Raw genomic sequence first — 17,340 nt, forward strand, 5'->3', positions numbered from 1 at the left:
CAGAGGCTTAAAATGCATGCACCAATTTATTCTATTTAAACTAACAAGAAATTATATGTAATCTCAACATAAACACCAAACACATGCTTACCTGAGAAATGAGTGCAGGAAACATAGCTAAAAGATGGAAGGAGCTAAGCGGCCAACAAAAGTGGAAGGGCCTCCTCGACCCTCTAGACATCGATCTCCGTCGATATCTCATTCACTACGGTGAAATGGCTCAAGCTACCTACGACACTTTCAATTCGGAGAGGAAGTCGAAATTTGCAGGGGACAGTAGATATTCAATGAAGCATCTATTTTCTAAGGTTGGTCTAATCTCCAATAACCCGTTTCAGTATCAACCAGTCAAGTACTTGTATGCCACCTCTAAAATCGGTGTCCCGGAAAGCTTCATCTTGAAGCCATTATCAAAGGAAGCCTGGAATGGGGAATCAAATTGGATCGGATACATAGCAGTGGCTACCGATAGCGGAAAAGCGGTATTGGGTAGGAGGGATATAGTGCTCGCGTGGCGAGGAACAGTCCAGCCTATTGAATGGGTTAAAGATTTTGATTTTCCTTTGAAATCAGCTTCTGAAATTCTAGGAGAAGATAGGAATGCTCATGTTCATGAAGGATTTCTATCGATTTACACATCAGATAACCCTCATTCACAATATAACAAAACTAGTGTAAGAGAGCAGGTAAATTCCGTCACATATGCGTCACAAAACTTTATGACGGAGTTCCATCTTAAATTTTAACAGTCACAAATTGACAGTCTTTTATAGTGTAAACTAAACCTGATTCTTTCTTTGCTATCAGATGCATGATGGGCTGAAACAGGTGCTAGATCAATACAAGAATGAGGATGTCAGCTTGACCATAACCGGGCACAGTTTAGGTGCAGCACTAACCACTCTCAGTGCAGCTGATATAGTAGCTAATGGACTCAACAGGAGTAAGACCAGAGCCACCAAGGTTTGTCCTGTCACAGCCTTCGCCTTTGCCTGCCCACGTACCGGGGATTGGGGCTTCAGGCAAACGTGTAACTCCTTGGACAATCTTAGCATTCTACGTGTACAAAATACGCCTGATATAGTACCCAATGTTCCTCCACTAACAGCAGGCTATGTAGACGTTGGAGAATTGCTTGAATTTGACACCATAAGATCTATGTACTTGAAGCCTACAGGAGAGTTCATAAGGTGGCATAATTTAGAGACATATTTGCACGGAGTTGCCGGAACACAAGGCATTAACCCTTTTCATTTAGATGTTAAACGAGACATCGCACTGGTGAACAAAGAATTAGATTTCGTGAAGACAGAGTATTTGGTGCCTGCGAGGTGGTGGCTGGAGAAAAACAAAGGGATGGTTCAACAAAAAGACGGTACTTGGATACTTGATGACCATGAGGACGATCCTTAAGAGAGCTATTATGCTAAACAGAAGCAGTAACTTAATTATACGTATGTAAACTACGATTCCAAAAATCGCTAAACTAATAAAAGTTTATGCATGTAGCATACTATGCACAAAACAAACTATGATCTTTTCATAACAAAAAAAATTAGAAGCAAATCATCTTTGTACAATAACATTTCTAGAACTCAAGATTCAGACAAAACCTATATCTAAAACCAATCATATCATTATCACAAAAAGAAAAAACAATCAGAAATCTGTAATCAGAAATACCAATTTACACATGAAAATCAGTAGGTTTGTTTAGCATGATTGTGATCAACAAGGTATCTGAGCAGTGAACCACTCCATTACATGAATAGGTGCCTTGATCAACTCTAAAGCCAGTTCCACTAATATTGTCACACACAGACAACAAGGACAGATACACGTCAGCGTCAACCTGCAAAATTCCAAATGTTTTATTACAGTATTAGAGTTAACCCAGATCAAAAACATAAACTTTTATAAAAAAACTAGAGTCAACCCAGATCACAAATTGTGTCAACATTTATAAAGAACAAACACCCAGAAACTAAAATTCACTAAAAATTCAAAAAGATTTGATAAAGATTCAGTCTTTACACTACCCAGAAGCTAAAATGTGAAGAAATTAAAGAACTTTCGAATACCCAGAAGTTGAAAAGTAAAGAAAATTACCCGACGATCCAAACAACGACGCCGACAATGGAGATAATTAGGGCAAGAAAGGCAAATGGAAGGCCTAAAAGAAACCCTAAAGGCCTGCAATCACCGTCACAGCACATGATTCTTGTCTCGCAAAGTACTGGTTTCGAATATTTTCAGTGTATTTGATGGAAAAGATTTGAAAATGAAGAATAATTGATTTCTTTAAGTTATAATTTGATGGGGAAAATGGACGCGTAATGTATTAATGAGTTGGTTTTGGTTTGTTGCGTTAAAGTAAAGACCAGACACATAAGAAATTAGATAAATTTTGCTGTGTTGAAAATATGGAAGTTTCTAAGACAGATAACATGATTCACTACGTTTACTTTTTGCTCTTGATCATAATGATTGGTGGTTAAAGGTGCTGATAAGTCCTTAAAACGTTTTTGCTAGGTATTAAACCACATGAACTTCAATACAAATGATCTATTCATACCAATTATTTTAAGGCCTAATTACTTAAAAACCACCCACCTTATAACTTTTTTTCATTTATACCATGACCTAGGAAAATTTTCAATTGTACCCTATTTTTGATTTTTATATTTCATCTCTACCTAATGAGTTAAATTGACCTATTTTGTTTTGAAAAAGAGTTTAAATTAGTCCTTCATTTTTAACTTATGTTCTAATAAAACGTTAATGTTAATCATTTATGTATCTTGTTTTTAATATTTTAATCCTTAAATTAATTAAATTATCAAATTTTTTAATTTTGGGGTACAAATAAAACATAATAATCGAAAATAGGGTACAATTAAAAATTTTCCTAAGTCATGGTATAAATTAAAAAAATTACAAGGTGGATGGTTTTTAAGTAATTAAGCTTTATTTTAATGATCTTACGACAATAATATTTGGCACTTGTACATTAATATTTTACATTATTAATTTTTTTAGTAGTAATAAATTATTTGCTTTATTTATAATTGTAATTAAATCTTTTATAATTTTTTAATTGTTCACATTGATATTGATAATAATAATTATATGTTGAAATTTAACTAGAGTTTTAACTCATCTTTAACTAGCTCAAATAAAGTGGTTATATGTACTTTTTTTCTAATTTAAAGACTGATTTAGACCGTATTGCACTTGAAGAGCTTAAATTTTCTTTTTAGAGAAGTTCAAGACATTGTCGACAATCTTGCTATAATTGTATGTATTTTAGCATATTTTATACTCCCCGTCTCATTTTATTTGTTATTTTTTATACTTTCACATGTATTAAGAACACATTATATACGTCACTCTTACCTTAAAAATATAATATTATCAACTACATCGTTAATTTTATCCATTAACTTAATATTTCAGTGTCGACATATGTTTTCAACGGAAAAAATTCAATGTTTAGAAGTGCAAAAAATTGATGGTTTCTGTTTTTTATTGCTAAAATTAAAAATTCATATTAAAATTAGAAAATATATTATAATTTATAATTTATTTTGCAATTATCCAATAATAATAGAGGTGCCAAAGAAAATAATTCTTTACAGATTAGATGAAATTATTATGTGCGTCACTGAAAAGAAAAGAAGAAAAGGAAGTTTTGGTATCTGTAGTTTTCAGATTTACTTAACAAGGCAAAAGAATGGCAAGCAAGTAACATCTGGATACACGCAAAATCATTTTCAATTTGACAAATCAATCTCTAAAATGAAAACATATTATTATTATCTAAAAAATGTTATGTTACCAATTACATAACAATTTTCTTTTGAGCTGAGATTAAAGGGTCAACTTGATCCTTAAATTTAAGACTCGAGATCAAATATAACTCACTTTTAGTCATCTGATTAATTCATGACAATATTTTTTATTTTTAAATTAATTAAGCAATAAATTATGCAATATGAACAAATTTAGGGACCGGAATGATTCATTTTTATGCTTAATTGATGTATAAATAGAGAGTATTATCCTTAATTGGTATAAAAACAGAATGTTGTTCGTAATTGCCCAAAATAATTCAGAGTGAGTTGTTTAATCCGAGTCACAAATTCAGGGATAAAAATGACCCTTTACTCTATTATAATTTGGGAAAGCAAAACCTTTTAAATTAAGATTACGTTCCACATGCTAATAGGTAAGGCCAAGGATAGAGACTTGCACTTTGTACAAGTAATTATGTTGTATTACAAGAAAATCATGTGAAAGTCACTCATTGATATCATTAGGCAAAAAGCATATTTAGATTCCTTCACTTGTCCACTTTCTTACACTAAATCCTTGTATTATTTATTTATCGACATTAAATTCATACACTTAAATTCTTATAGATATTTGATCCTTCCATCACGGAAATGAAGTACGTACACTTCACGCACTATTAGTGCAACCGGAGTAAATTTTATTTGTCTTCATACTTTAATTGTATTAAAACTTAGTCCCTACATTAAGTCTCTAAACTGACTTTTTTAGTACCATTAACCCTTTTTGTCATGGAAAGAGCCAATATTTACAATACTAAAAGTATAAAAACTCAATATTGACAAGTAGAAGTGTAGGGATCCGATATCAAAAGTAGGACAAATGCAAGGACCTAATATGCCTCATCATTCTTCATCAAAAGAAAACAGGAAGTCTACTCATTCACCTCACATACAAAAATAGAGTGGTTGCTACACATCTCCTTTGAGTCCAAGAGTCAGCTGCTCGAATCCATTTAACTCCAACTCATGAACTTGGCGGTTTAAAACTATGCGATAGCACTCCATTTACTGATTCAGCAGCTCTATCTAGGATTTTTCATTTTATCGTGTTCACGGAAGTTGATTGAAAGTTAAAGAGATGCATGTACAAGAAGTCACCAGATATCGTCAATCCTCAAGATAAAGTGATGAAGCAATGTTGCAGTTTCATACCTCTTATTATGCCAACTGTTCGTTGAGATGTATACGAAACCAAGTTTTCCAGGTCACCTGTTCCGCCCCCAATATCAGCACAGATTCATATTTACTGATCAAAAGAAAAAGAAAATGGTTAAGAACTACAGTCTCGGATGTAACTCAGACAAAATCACAAATTTGACAAATGGAAATTGAATGGCAACTTTTGTACCAGACCATCTGCTTATCTGTCGAGTTTAAGCTGTCAGATTTTAAGTAAGCATCAACCCGGGGGCTTAATCAAACTTGCATTTTCACACTCCATGGCGATGATAGAAGCAAGTCGATCATAAACCTGTAGGAAAAATACATCATCTACTAAACAATTTGCATATACTTTAAGTTCGTGTGTGTATGACATAGTTCTCAATCACATACCACAGAGAGCTGCTCATTTGTGCCTTGTTTTTCATTCTCGACTTTATTATTTGTAAATGAGGTGTCGTACCTACTCAGCAAATGGTAAAATAAACTCATAAGAAAATTTATTCTCGCTACATGCGACTTATTCTGTTTAAGTCAAGAGGAACAAAGTTGAGAATATGAAGATCATGGCACAAACCAGTCACGGGGAATCCCTGCTTCTTCTCTTGCTGAATGATTGAAAGGCCCTTTCACCTCCACATTGTACTCTCTCAATATGTCTACAAATATATGCCAAGGAAGTTTTAAAATTTGCGAAATAGATATTCTGACCCTCTATGAGACTAAAACTATGTGTCACGCAGGTGGATATATAATCAAACCTGAGAAGGGCTGATATACCTTTAAAAGTGGAACAAGGAGGACGGCCCAATTTCTGGCAGACAGATACGAACCAATAGACACCAACAGCTACATGTGCAACTTCTTCGTCAGCAATTCGAGCCACAATTTTAGATGTCCTGGAGTCTCCAAAACCAATCAATTTTTGCACAAGCCTTGGCCCAGCATCTAGTCCTCTAGCCTCCTATAGAGATACAGATTAAAAGACTGCTCAAAATTTCCTCAACAACTGTCCAACGGGAAATAAATCCCAAAAAAGAAAGTTGCTCTTATTATTTCCTCATTAAGACTCTATTATCAAATTCAAATATAAATCCAGTGACTGTAGTATAACCCGATTTGAAAATCTCAAACATGTGTTCCATAGTCTCTCTACAAGCATATTTCAAGCACTTAAACACCAATAGTTAAGAGAACAAACATCTCTACCTATATATACCTGGACTAGCGGAATAACTGCCAATCGTGCAGCAACATTGTCAGACGATTTTTCACATTCCCTCCATAGCAAATTATGAGCAGGCATATCTCCGTACCTAATAGGCATGGAAAATTTAATCAAGATATATAGACACCATTGATCCGCTATTCTGATACCCAAAGCAATAATTCTCCTTACTTGAAACCTAGCTCAGCAAGTCTTTGAGAGCACCAAGCAAAATGGCGGCTCTCATCATCAGCAACATGAGCAAAGTCAGCAAAGAATCCTTCTCCCAAAATCCCACAAAAAGGCGAAAACCGAACAATTGTGTCCCATGCCAAATCAATTGCATTAAGCTCCACATGAGCAAGATTGTGGAGCATATAAGCATTGAGAGGTAAACCAGAATCTTTGGGATTCGGAATTTCCTTTGGAGACACCTAAAATGTCACCATTACAGCCAACATATAAAGGCATGAATATCTAATCACCACATAAATTACCAAGATAATCTCTAACATATCATTCGAATAACCTAACGCGACACACTAAAAAACCATAACTCAAACCAACGTTTTCCATTTCAGAAATGCGTCGCATACAACTTCATTTTAACATAAGAAACTTTAAAATGAATTCGTTTCGCCGTGTCAGTGTCCCAGTGTTCTATTTCTCCGTATCTGTGTCCGTACTACCTAGTTTGCAAGCACTGCAATTCTAAATGCAATCAAATAGAAATGTATAGAACTAAACATGGCATCTTTAACTAACACAACTCACTAAAAACTTAAAACTCAGACAAAAAACCGAATTTTCGAAATACCCATGAAACCAACAACAAAATGACTAACCAATTGGGGTTTAGGGGGACGAGCGGGTCTAGAAGGAGGAACACAAGACCCAATGGGAAGCTTGTGGTTGCGCCATGTGGAGAAAGCAAGATGAGAAAGCTTGGATTTTTGCAGGGGATCACTAGTAGAGAGAACAAGAGCGCCGAGTTCAGCAAGAGAGGAAGCGGAACCCAGTTCTAGTTCATTGTCGCCGCTGTGAATTGGTGGCGGCGGTGGTGGTTGTGGGCCATTAGGTCCCCAGAAACGGTTTTTATTGAGTGGACCGTCTCGCCAGAATTGCAGACCGGACCATGGTGTAATCGGAGACGAAGAAGGAGCTGAAGAAGAGAAGTGCTTAGCTTTGAGGGGAAAACGTGGTATAGATTGAAAAAGCATGGATTTTAGTTTGATAGCATACATTTGCTTTCGGTTTGGTTTACTATTACAATTTATATCTTCGCGCATTTTTTTCGATTTAAGTAAATCTATATCTATACTATATATAAAAGCACGGATGGGGGGGACAGACAAATTTACCGAATAATCCTTTTCAGTTTAGTATTAAATAAAGGTTTTATAGTCATTACCTAATTAGTTATTTAATTAATCACTATTGTAATTAAAGTCCTAATTAGAATAGGTAGCTAACTTATCTCCAATTTAGTTTTAATATGTAAAAAATAACTAAATTGTCTCCAAATTAGTAGGAATACCTATCTTTTAGTTTGATTAAACTACAAAATTAAAATATTGTATTTGGTCAGTATATTATTATTTAAATTTCTATCTTATTATTATTTTTAAAGATATTATTAATAAAATAAAATTAATTATTTAATTATGGTTATTATAAAACCAAAAGAAGAATAAATTCAGTATGGAACAAATTTGATAACCGAATATATTATATTTACTTTTACAAAAATTCTTAATTAATTTAATATTAATTATAAATAAAAAATTAATATAATTATAATAAATTTACTATTATGTTCATTGACGAGTTACGTTACGAGCCACGTGCATAGCACGTAATGCGAAACTAGTCTAAAAAAACATCTCATCTTACATCTTAATTTTTTTAAAACTTTTTATCTGTTTTCTTATCCGAAACTCAATTATAAAATCTCCTTTCTCCCACTTCACGTCTCGAAATGCACCGTTCTTATAAAAAGAGAGATACTTTTGCATTTTCTTAACCCACAACAAAATGAATGGAAAGAGGAAAGCTTCCTTTTAAAGTTTTACTACAATTATTTAAAATGCATTTGGATAATATTCTTTTTCGATTGGATATGGCGTTAACTATTTCCTTAGCCCGCCAATTAGTTAATAATAGGCATATTTTAATTAACGGTTGTATAGTATACCAAGTTATCGCTGCAAACCGCACGATTTTATTGCAGTTAGAGATGAGATTTATGTTTTATGCATAGTATTCTTTATAGCGTGAATGACTAAAATAATATCGTATAAATCACTGAGCAATATAATATGCCACAAAATAAAAAGGTTAGATATATAGTGCCACGTTTTTAAATAGTGTTTATCTCATGCAACAGTTTGATAAAAAAGTTTCATCTCTTACGAGAAATCTTAAGAGTTCCGGATAGTAAAGCACCAGTCCTTAGAGGACGAAGATAGTAGGGGGCATTCCCATTCTAAGAAAGATTACCTAGGGGCAGGAGCGGTTCAAGCCTATGTGACCGAGCCCGGGCATTCACCCAATGCTTACTTTTAGGCATAGCATTCGCCTCTTTCAGCGAGTCAGAATCGCTGATCCTTCAATAGTAAGACAAGATCGCAAGGGAATCACTAGTTCCACGCATTCTACTTAGGCAACCCGAATCCGCGTATACCTACTCTAGCAAGAGAGCAAACTACCAACGGATTCTTCCCCTTCTATAGAGCTTACACAAACAATTTACGAACTTCAACATTGAGTTAAACTCTAATCAGCCTCGATGTTATGATTACGAATTGAAGTACAAAAACTATAGTGACAGAAACAAAAGATGAGGAATCGAATTACCGATGAAAATTACCCAACAATGCTACTAAATCAGCTCAAAGGGGGCACAATTGGAGCAAAATATTTGAGATGAAGCAAGATGTTACGTATCACTTGATTGAAGGACTTGAATTACAGATTAATCTGTAGTGAATAAATTCTGAATCTGCAAGGAGAAGAGCAACAACAAAGTTATCATCAGAGAAACTAACTAAGCTGAGAGTAGCAGTAGTTAGCCATGTACACGTGCTACACAAAACAAACCATCTGCTCTGTTTCTAATCACATTCCTACCCAAATATTATACAAATTTCTGACTAAACAATTTTGTAGATTCAAGTAACTGTTCCCGAATTTTGTGGAGATACACAACCCCACTCTACAATCGCATGCTAATAGTTGACATCATTGTAGCCGTCATAGTCTCCACTGTACACCAAAAGCCAATTCCTTGGGAAAATCATCAGGACTTGATATCCATCAGATGACCATCTTCTACTCTAATTTTGCTGGGAACTGAAACACAACAATGGTAATGGCGTTAGGAGCAAGTTCTAGTACAAACAAATTTCAGATCAGTAAATTATCGGCTTGTAGAGCAGATATATTAGCATAATTTGAAAATATTATGCAGACAGGTAAAAGCTGTACAAAGTAATTAAATTTCATACTTTTCCCTAGCGTCAGCTAATTATCACAAGGCATACCGAGAAAGAAGAAGGCAAGCGGGCACAAATTCCAAAAAATTAATCAAAATACAGATCGCAGAAAACATAAATTTGACGCATCCTTACTCCAATTTAACAGATTTTATAAATTCAACACCCCCATCACCAATCAAACCCCAAAACACCATGAAAAAATTAATGGGGAAACCACTTTTTCCCATACTCAATGTACCCGCCACGAATTCTAACCAAATCCAATAGTTTTAATATTTAGCAGATTTTATAAATTCAATACCCCCACCACCAATCAACCTCAAAACACCATGAAAAAATTAATGGGGATCATTTTCCCCATACTCAATGTACCCGCCACGAATTCTAACCAAATCCAATAGTTTTAATACTAGCATATGAATTTGGCATCCATTCCACAGATTCTGAGGACTGTTACATGTTCTACCTGAACTATCAACTATACTCTCTTCACCTGGGCCATCTCGTACCATTTATTATTACTTACTGAGGTTCCTTCAGAAAAGAGGACAAATAAATTCTTATATGCACCTACTAAGGAATAGCATACTGACAAACTTATAATTTTTTTTTTTGTCAAAGATGGTAATCGACTCTTCGAGTCTCAATTGTTAGTTGTTAGTTACCGAGGTGTGGTTCGAACCCACAACCTCTCGATGCACTTAGAGATGCCTTTAACATTCAAGCTAGGCCAACGTTGGCACAAACTTATAAATTGAAAGTTGCCATTAAGGGCTTTAACATACATCCAGTACTCATCCTAGCACACAACCACTAACAGTAATGATATCAATCAGAAACTGGAGACCACAAGTAAGAAGTTACCTACCCAGCCCAGAAACCTCAAAAACTTCTAGAAATGAACAAATAACCAAGAACAAGCTTCAGATGTATTCAGAAACATTTCATTCAAGAAAAACAAAAGAACTGCTAAGTAAGAACACTAAAAGTACCCGCCACGTTCTTGTCTAATATTACCAATTGCAGAATAAACCCATAAAATCAATAATGAATTTACAAACAATGCTAAGGATGCATATAATCTATCTATTTTATAGGAAAAAATATCAAGCAACGCAACATGAAAAATAATATACTGAAACATATTCAAGAGCATTTTCCAAAATGACATTAGGAAATGAAAATGACAAGACCGGTTCAAGGCAATTTAAAAAAAAAGGCCCCGTAAAAATAGACAACAGTTAACCACAATCAAAATGAGAACATAATCACTATAATCCCATTTTATTAAATTTTTCATTAAGCAGGCTGATTGTTTTCTCCCCTCATCATTCAGAAAATAGGTATCCCATGCCCAATTGTAGTTACATCAAAGTTGATAGCCATGTTGCAGCAAACTCAAACATGGTTGCTAGAGAACCAAAGACCATACTTCTATTCACATAATCATGTGATTGCTTACGGAAGAAATCCTATTATGAATAACTACATAAAATAAACTTGAGTTGTGCTATACCCTATATGAATGAAAAATTCAAAAAAATGCATTTTCAACCAATTGAACATTTTTCAACTCCGTGATAGATGATAAGAAAAATTATTATATTGCAGATATTCAAGTACGGGTGCTGAATAATTATTTACACCAGAGTCTTTACCAAAAAAAGGATTTAATTTTTTTAAGACATATTGCTAACAAGAAAAGAAGGGACTGCCACAGAATTGAATACTCTAAAATATTGAGAAATTCCAGAAGAGGGCCTACCATAACTAATCATCTCCTTGGTTAATGCCCTACATCAGATTCAGATGCCGAGGAGCTGTCACTATCAGAATCTGCAGTAAAAATACAAAAAGATAAAAGGCTAGACTTTAGTAAAGAGTTGATACATTACAGCACAAATTATACTTGCATTCAAACATAACAAATTTTATAAAAAATATTGCCATACCACTTGAAGAAGATCCAGAATCACTGCTAGAGCTGCTTGAACTAGATGACCTAGTTCCATTATCTCCATGGTTCTCCACTTGGACAGGAGATGAAGTGGACACATTCCTTTCAACTACTAGGATAGTAGAAAATGATAATCAAGTAATCAGTAAAGATCAAACATGCAAAGGTCAAAATTCCATCAATTATCCAACTATTTATACCTGTTTTAGTTTCTTGTGGCGCCACAACTGCTGCAGCTGGTGCCTGCCAAATAGAAATCAACGATTCATTGTTCTGTCAGTTAAGCAATGATCAAAGAGAACAATCAAACAGTAGAAAAATGATTGAAGTACTTACATTCTTCTCAACTTCTGATCTGACTTGATTGGCAAGTTCAGCTTTTCTCTTGTGCTTGCTTAAACTCTTCTTAAAATTGGTTACAAATCGATCCAGTTCCCAAAGAGTCTCTACATCCACACTGTCAATATCCACTTCAATCTCATCACCTTGTTGGTTGAGCGATGAATTCCTCTTGTTTATAATTTGGACAATATTATCCATCTTCTCTGCAGGTAAGCTCTGGAGGTTTGTGCTAAGCTTCTGTTTCTCCTCATAAGTCATCTCCCTCTTGTGTAAATCTTTTGCCTTGGGCTTTTTTGGAGCAGGGGTCCTCCCTGAAGGAGTTGTACTAATAGGTTTTGGTCTAGGATCCATAGGCGGCCGCGGCATTGACTCAGTTCTTTCCAAAATCCTCCTCACATCAAGAGGAGGGGGTGGCAGCGTATGAGCCTTCCTTGATGTTGGAGTATGCATACCCAGATCATAACTAATACCAAACCTCCTCTCACGATCATAATCTGATTTTATAACACACCATCTTTCTTCGAATGTTGTTAGTAGAATCTCTGCCATAACATGAGCATCTTGCCCCTTTGGATTATACCTCATTGCGTTATTAAATGTTAGTCTTACATCCTCAGCAAATTCTTCAGGAGATTTGTACCAGTTCTTGCTCAGCTTCGTCTTCACAGTACCCAAATCCATAGGATACTTAATAATGAGATGGTAGTCATGCAAACCAAGTCCCTTCGTATCAACAGGACTATTAAAAATCCAACCGTGCTTATGCTTCATCAATTTGTCAAGCAAAGCACTACAATTCTTGAAAACCTTTCCAAGACCGAATCCCACATGCGCTCCCCCTTGCTTTTTTCCATTTGATTTAGACTTCTTGTTACTCTCAGCTGGTGGAAACTTGTCTTTTGCCAACAAAAACTCTGAATTTCTGTAAAACTGATTTGCCTTTGGTGTCCTTTTCTCTTTCTCTACATTCTCAACAGCACCATGGCTATTCTCCAAAACTGATATACTAAGCTGATTCAAAGGCCTCGACTGCCTAGGAGTAGGCGTAACAATGGGAGTAGTAACCTCCCTAGGAACCCCCATTGAACTAACCCTCTTTAATCCATTATACAGCCCATCATTCACAGAAACTCGTGAATTACTTAACCCACCAGCAACACCAAGCTGCACTTGTTTAGCCTCGATCCTCTTCACCAAACCCCTCACCATATCCAGTTCACTCTCCAATTTCCTCCTTAGCTCTCTCATCTCCTGCTTAGACTTCGATGCCAAATTTATCTTCAATCTATCATCTTGCCCTTGATTCTTCGCCCTACTTTCTAATCCTCGTTCCACCTCCCCATTCCCAGGAGCACTTGCCTCCCGGCCATTAGGAGCAACATCTGCTGCACTTGACTCCCTATTAAGACTTGAAGAATCGTCCGAAATAACTTCCACTCGCAAAACAGGCCGCTGCTTTGCCAAATTTGTCTCTTCCAAAGCAGAAGTTTGCAACTTCGGAACTTCAATCGAGTCGCCCCCATTGTTCCCCTCGTCTTTATTTATCTCATCCTTCTCAGCCTCCCCGTTATTCTTGTTATTGTCCTCCGTGACAGCTGCATTTTCGACGGTAGTAATTGTCGTATTGGCGATACTTACATTCGCAGTGTCGTTGTTGTTATCAGTGTCTGTGGCAGCAGTAGCCGTAGAAGTGGCAAGAATTCCGACAGTCTTAGTAGTAGCAGCAGCAGGAATTGTGGCAGTACTCGTCGTGGCGGTGGTAGTGCTATTCGTGGCAGCTGTAGCCGAGCCGAAGTTGTTAATTTTACGGCCTCTAAAAGCTTTTCTTGTATAAACTTTATGCTCTGTATATCTCTGTTTCTCTCTAACAACAGCAACACCAGCGCCAGCGCCACCTCCATCACCGTTATTATTAACATCACCACCTCCTTCACCATCTATAGTCGCCGAAGCCATACATGTAAAAACTCCCAAACCCCTAATTTTTCTTCAATATCGGAGAAATAACCCTAACCAAAAAAAACTAGGGTTTTTCACCTCCAACACAAACAAACCCCCAATTCTCCTCCGATTTCACGATTCAACCATAGAAAACCCACAAAAACACATAATAAAAAAAAACCTAACCCTAACCCTAATCAAAAAAACTCGTAAGTTTTCTGCATCTACCGCTCTAAATCTATACAAACAACAAATGAAAAAAAAAACAACTATCTATCTTACTTGAGAACAAAATCAGTGAATTTTAGGGTTAGGGTTTCGAATTTTTTTGTTTTGGTTTAATTTTCTCTGTCGAATCGAATCGATGAGATCTCCTTTTTCGCGCTTTCTCTCTCTAAAAAAAACTTTCTCTCTCCAGATTTTTTACTTTCTCTCTCTAAACTAGCCTCACCTCCAACTATACCCCCCTTATCTTACAGGTGTACGGTTGCCATGCATTCGTGTATAAAGGGAGTCGTGTTTGCGAAGTATCATCACTAATATCAGCAGCCTTGGACTCACGCTCGAATATGCGCGTGTATAGGACTGACCAATTGATGAGGGGTTTGTTTGGAGCGTGGTGGTCACGGGTGAGAGAGGACGGGATGGGATTTAGTGGCGCGGAGTTTTGATTGTGGGATTTTGAAAAGTTTACCAAAATGGATGAGAGGCGCGTGGAGAGTACTCTCCGGTTGATGGGTCGTGTTCCTGGCTGTTTGTCGCCGGAGAGGGTTAATACGCGCCGATATTGTGGTTGATAATTAGGAGGGGTTTAGACCTTTTGAGCTGTTCGAAAATATTGGTGATGTGGTAAGTTCAGGCCCATAAGGCCGTGCCAACAAGTCAACCTTACTCATCACAAATCAATTCACCCCCTCAACTTGACATGAATATCAAAACAATTATTTTAAAAAATTTAAAGTTAAATAGATTCACATCTATATCAAAATACATCAAATCAGCCTCTTTTTTATTTTTACCCATTTTCAACCTACATTTGAGACACATTCTTCTTATAAAAAATCTGAAATAATTCTTACTATTTTAAAAAATTATAAATTAATAGGTAAATTTTAAAAAGAAAAATTGGAGGAGGAGCAACTACAGATGTTTCTAATACAAAAATATGAGTTGCGGATTAATTTAATCCAAAATTTTTTAAAATGACCTTTTTGATGTTTCGTGCCAAATTGAAGGGGTGAATTAACCATTTGTTCAATTCATCACCATTCAAAAAAAAAAAAAACTTTCATTTTATGCCATTTAGATATTATTTTTTTTTTGAAATATGCCATTTAGATATTTTAAATTTACAATTTAATTCTTAAAATTATAAGTAGACTCCAATTTAAAAGAAAGGTTAGCAATTAAGTGTGTAAAATTAAGATTTTACCTCTAAATTTTCTTATAAAATCAAGATTAACTTTTAAAGTTATTAATTGAGTACTAAATTTCATAGCTTAAATAACTTAAATAACTCTAATTGATATAATCTCAAGACAATATCATACAATTTTATAAAATAAAACAAATTAACAAAATACAAAAAACTTAAATTGAGATGGAAATCACTAAATCTTTAAGCATTAGTAAGAAATAGAATTGGTTGTATAATTTTAATAGGAATACATTAAATTTAATGAGTAATTAAGTTTTCAATTTTATAATTTAGTTGGTTTTATGGTAGATGAAGAATATAATATAAATAAAATTGAAATGGAGGATTCTAAAATGACATCGTTTTGTTTGTAAAGAGTAAAAAAACTAATTCTAAACTTTCTTCTCCTTATTCGTTGTTCTACTACTTTCTCCTTTGGCTTTAATGGCAGTCGACTACAACAATTGAAAGGTCAGTGGTTGGGAGAATCATTCCTAGAGAACATTCTTAGGTCAAGTAAGGCGATTGCCGCGGCTCGCCCCAGTGTACCTCCGCCACTAGAGAGCCTCAATAAATTTACATTAGTACTAGGCAAGCATAATAATGACAACAACAATCTTAATGAGTACCACCGATAAACTTTGTATCAGCATTAATGAGTACCACCGGTTACTTGGAGGCATTAAAACATGCGCCGCCAAAAATTAAAATACTATTAAAAACAAATAAAAAAATGGCATTCATTGAGCACAGAAAAACAAAAAAGAACTAGAAAAATAGAGTAATTGATTTATCTCTAGTAAAAATTATAAAGCGCAATTTACAAATTGATCGGAGACCTTAACTGTTCAAGAAACTAATTCTTCAAGAAATTAAGCTAACACCTAACCTAAGCATTTGCATAAAAGAGATGAAAAAGAGCGTCAATTAACTGACAGAAATAACTGACAAGCATAACTATTGCGACGGCGAGCTTAACCCAGTTCTCAAATTTGGAAGTAAATCTGTAAATAGCAGGGATCACTCCTCATTTATCTTCAATCTTGGAGGACAACATTTCCGCAATTACTTTTTTCATCTCACTCCTGGTTAGCGGTTTCTCGGTGGTTTCTCTCTCCAACTGCTCTGTCAAATATGTACCAGCATTATCTAATACTGACGATCTGATATATGTTTTTGAAAATCGTACTACTACGACACATTAAAAATATATATAAATACACAAAAATTATATATATTTCGTGCCATAGTATATTGAAAATATATTTATTGTATATGTATCAACTCTAATTTACTTTAAAATATTGGAATTGTATAATTGTACATCGGCTTAATACATAATTTGACCCCTAAACTATACCATTTTATTCTCTGCGACCTCTAAACTAATTTCGTTTTCTTTTGGACCTCTTAACTCTTTTTTTTGTTCTATTTAACCCCTCACACGGAATGTGCAAACCACGCGCGATGACGTGGATAAAATTGCTGACATGGCTTTTCTGACATGGGGTTAAATAGAATAAAAAAAATAGTTAAAAGGTTCAATGGAACACTAAAATAGTTTAGAGGTTATAGGGAATAAAAGGGTAAGGTTTATGGGTCAAAAAATATATTAAGCCTAAATATATTTTTTAATTTAAAATAAAAAGTGATATACTTTACATATTATTTGAAAAAATCATCTAAGGCTTTAAAAGTCATGAAATTTAGCGTGTTTTCCAATTTTAACACAAATTTTAAAAATTCAGAATTGATTTGAAAGTTTGAAATTGCAAAAAAATTAAAAGTTGGCGTATTAAAATTGGAAATTCGTGAAACACACTAAAAATTATAATATTTTAAAAAATTTAGTCTTTTTTTAATATTATCACAGTATAGTAAATTTATATATTTTATAATATCGTTAAAAACAGACAAACTTCATTTATCATTATTGAAATGTAAACAAATATTTACATGTCCAA

The 17,340-nt window shown here is 34.7% G+C and overlaps 4 protein-coding genes across 7 annotated transcripts; 1 reads left to right on the forward strand and 3 right to left on the reverse strand.

Moving 5' to 3' along the window:
• The first annotated feature begins 47 nt into the window (after nt 1-47).
• LOC126655529 (phospholipase A1-IIgamma-like) lies at nt 48-1,566 on the forward strand. The gene is made up of 2 exons (XM_050349752.1): nt 48-686; nt 808-1,566. Exons 1-2 carry the CDS (start codon nt 99-101, stop codon nt 1,411-1,413), a joined length of 1,194 nt encoding a protein of 397 aa, XP_050205709.1. The 5' UTR covers nt 48-98; the 3' UTR covers nt 1,414-1,566.
• On the reverse strand, nt 1,517-2,428 carry LOC126655532 (signaling peptide TAXIMIN 1). The gene is made up of 2 exons (XM_050349755.2): nt 2,110-2,428; nt 1,517-1,852 (listed from the first exon to the last, which is right to left on the reverse strand). The coding sequence occupies exons 1-2, from the start codon at nt 2,214-2,216 to the stop codon at nt 1,729-1,731; spliced, it is 231 nt and encodes a 76-aa protein (XP_050205712.1). The 5' UTR covers nt 2,217-2,428; the 3' UTR covers nt 1,517-1,728.
• A 2,171-nt stretch (nt 2,429-4,599) lies between these two features.
• On the reverse strand, nt 4,600-7,520 carry LOC126655530 (uncharacterized). Of its 3 annotated transcripts, XR_007633044.2 has the most exons (9): nt 7,068-7,520; nt 6,415-6,656; nt 6,235-6,331; nt 5,796-5,979; nt 5,593-5,674; nt 5,409-5,478; nt 5,203-5,325; nt 5,007-5,100; nt 4,600-4,880 (listed from the first exon to the last, which is right to left on the reverse strand). XR_007633044.2 is itself a non-coding variant. In XM_050349753.2 (8 exons), exons 1-7 carry the CDS (start codon nt 7,509-7,511, stop codon nt 5,254-5,256), a joined length of 1,191 nt encoding a protein of 396 aa, XP_050205710.1. In that variant the 5' UTR covers nt 7,512-7,520; the 3' UTR covers nt 4,600-5,100; nt 5,208-5,253. The 3 variants fall into 3 exon arrangements, 1 of the variants encoding a protein (XP_050205710.1); XR_007633043.2 differs by having other exon boundaries at nt 4,600-5,100; XM_050349753.2 differs by having other exon boundaries at nt 4,600-5,100; nt 5,208-5,325.
• Nucleotides 7,521-9,148: 1,628 nt separating this feature from the next.
• Nucleotides 9,149-14,426, reverse strand: LOC126655526 (transcription factor GTE4). 2 transcript variants are annotated; one of them, XM_050349746.2, is made up of 5 exons: nt 12,013-14,426; nt 11,877-11,919; nt 11,672-11,788; nt 11,485-11,555; nt 9,149-9,573 (listed from the first exon to the last, which is right to left on the reverse strand). In XM_050349746.2, exons 1-4 carry the CDS (start codon nt 13,972-13,974, stop codon nt 11,506-11,508), a joined length of 2,172 nt encoding a protein of 723 aa, XP_050205703.1. In that variant the 5' UTR covers nt 13,975-14,426; the 3' UTR covers nt 9,149-9,573; nt 11,485-11,505. The 2 variants fall into 2 exon arrangements, with proteins under 2 accessions (XP_050205703.1, XP_050205704.1); XM_050349747.2 differs by having other exon boundaries at nt 11,672-11,785; nt 12,013-14,425.
• Between the last annotated feature and the right edge of the window lie 2,914 nt (nt 14,427-17,340).

The sequence above is a fragment of the Mercurialis annua genome, linkage group LG7 (genome assembly GCF_937616625.2).
Source record: "Mercurialis annua linkage group LG7, ddMerAnnu1.2, whole genome shotgun sequence".
NCBI classification, from domain to species: domain Eukaryota; kingdom Viridiplantae; phylum Streptophyta; class Magnoliopsida; order Malpighiales; family Euphorbiaceae; genus Mercurialis; species Mercurialis annua.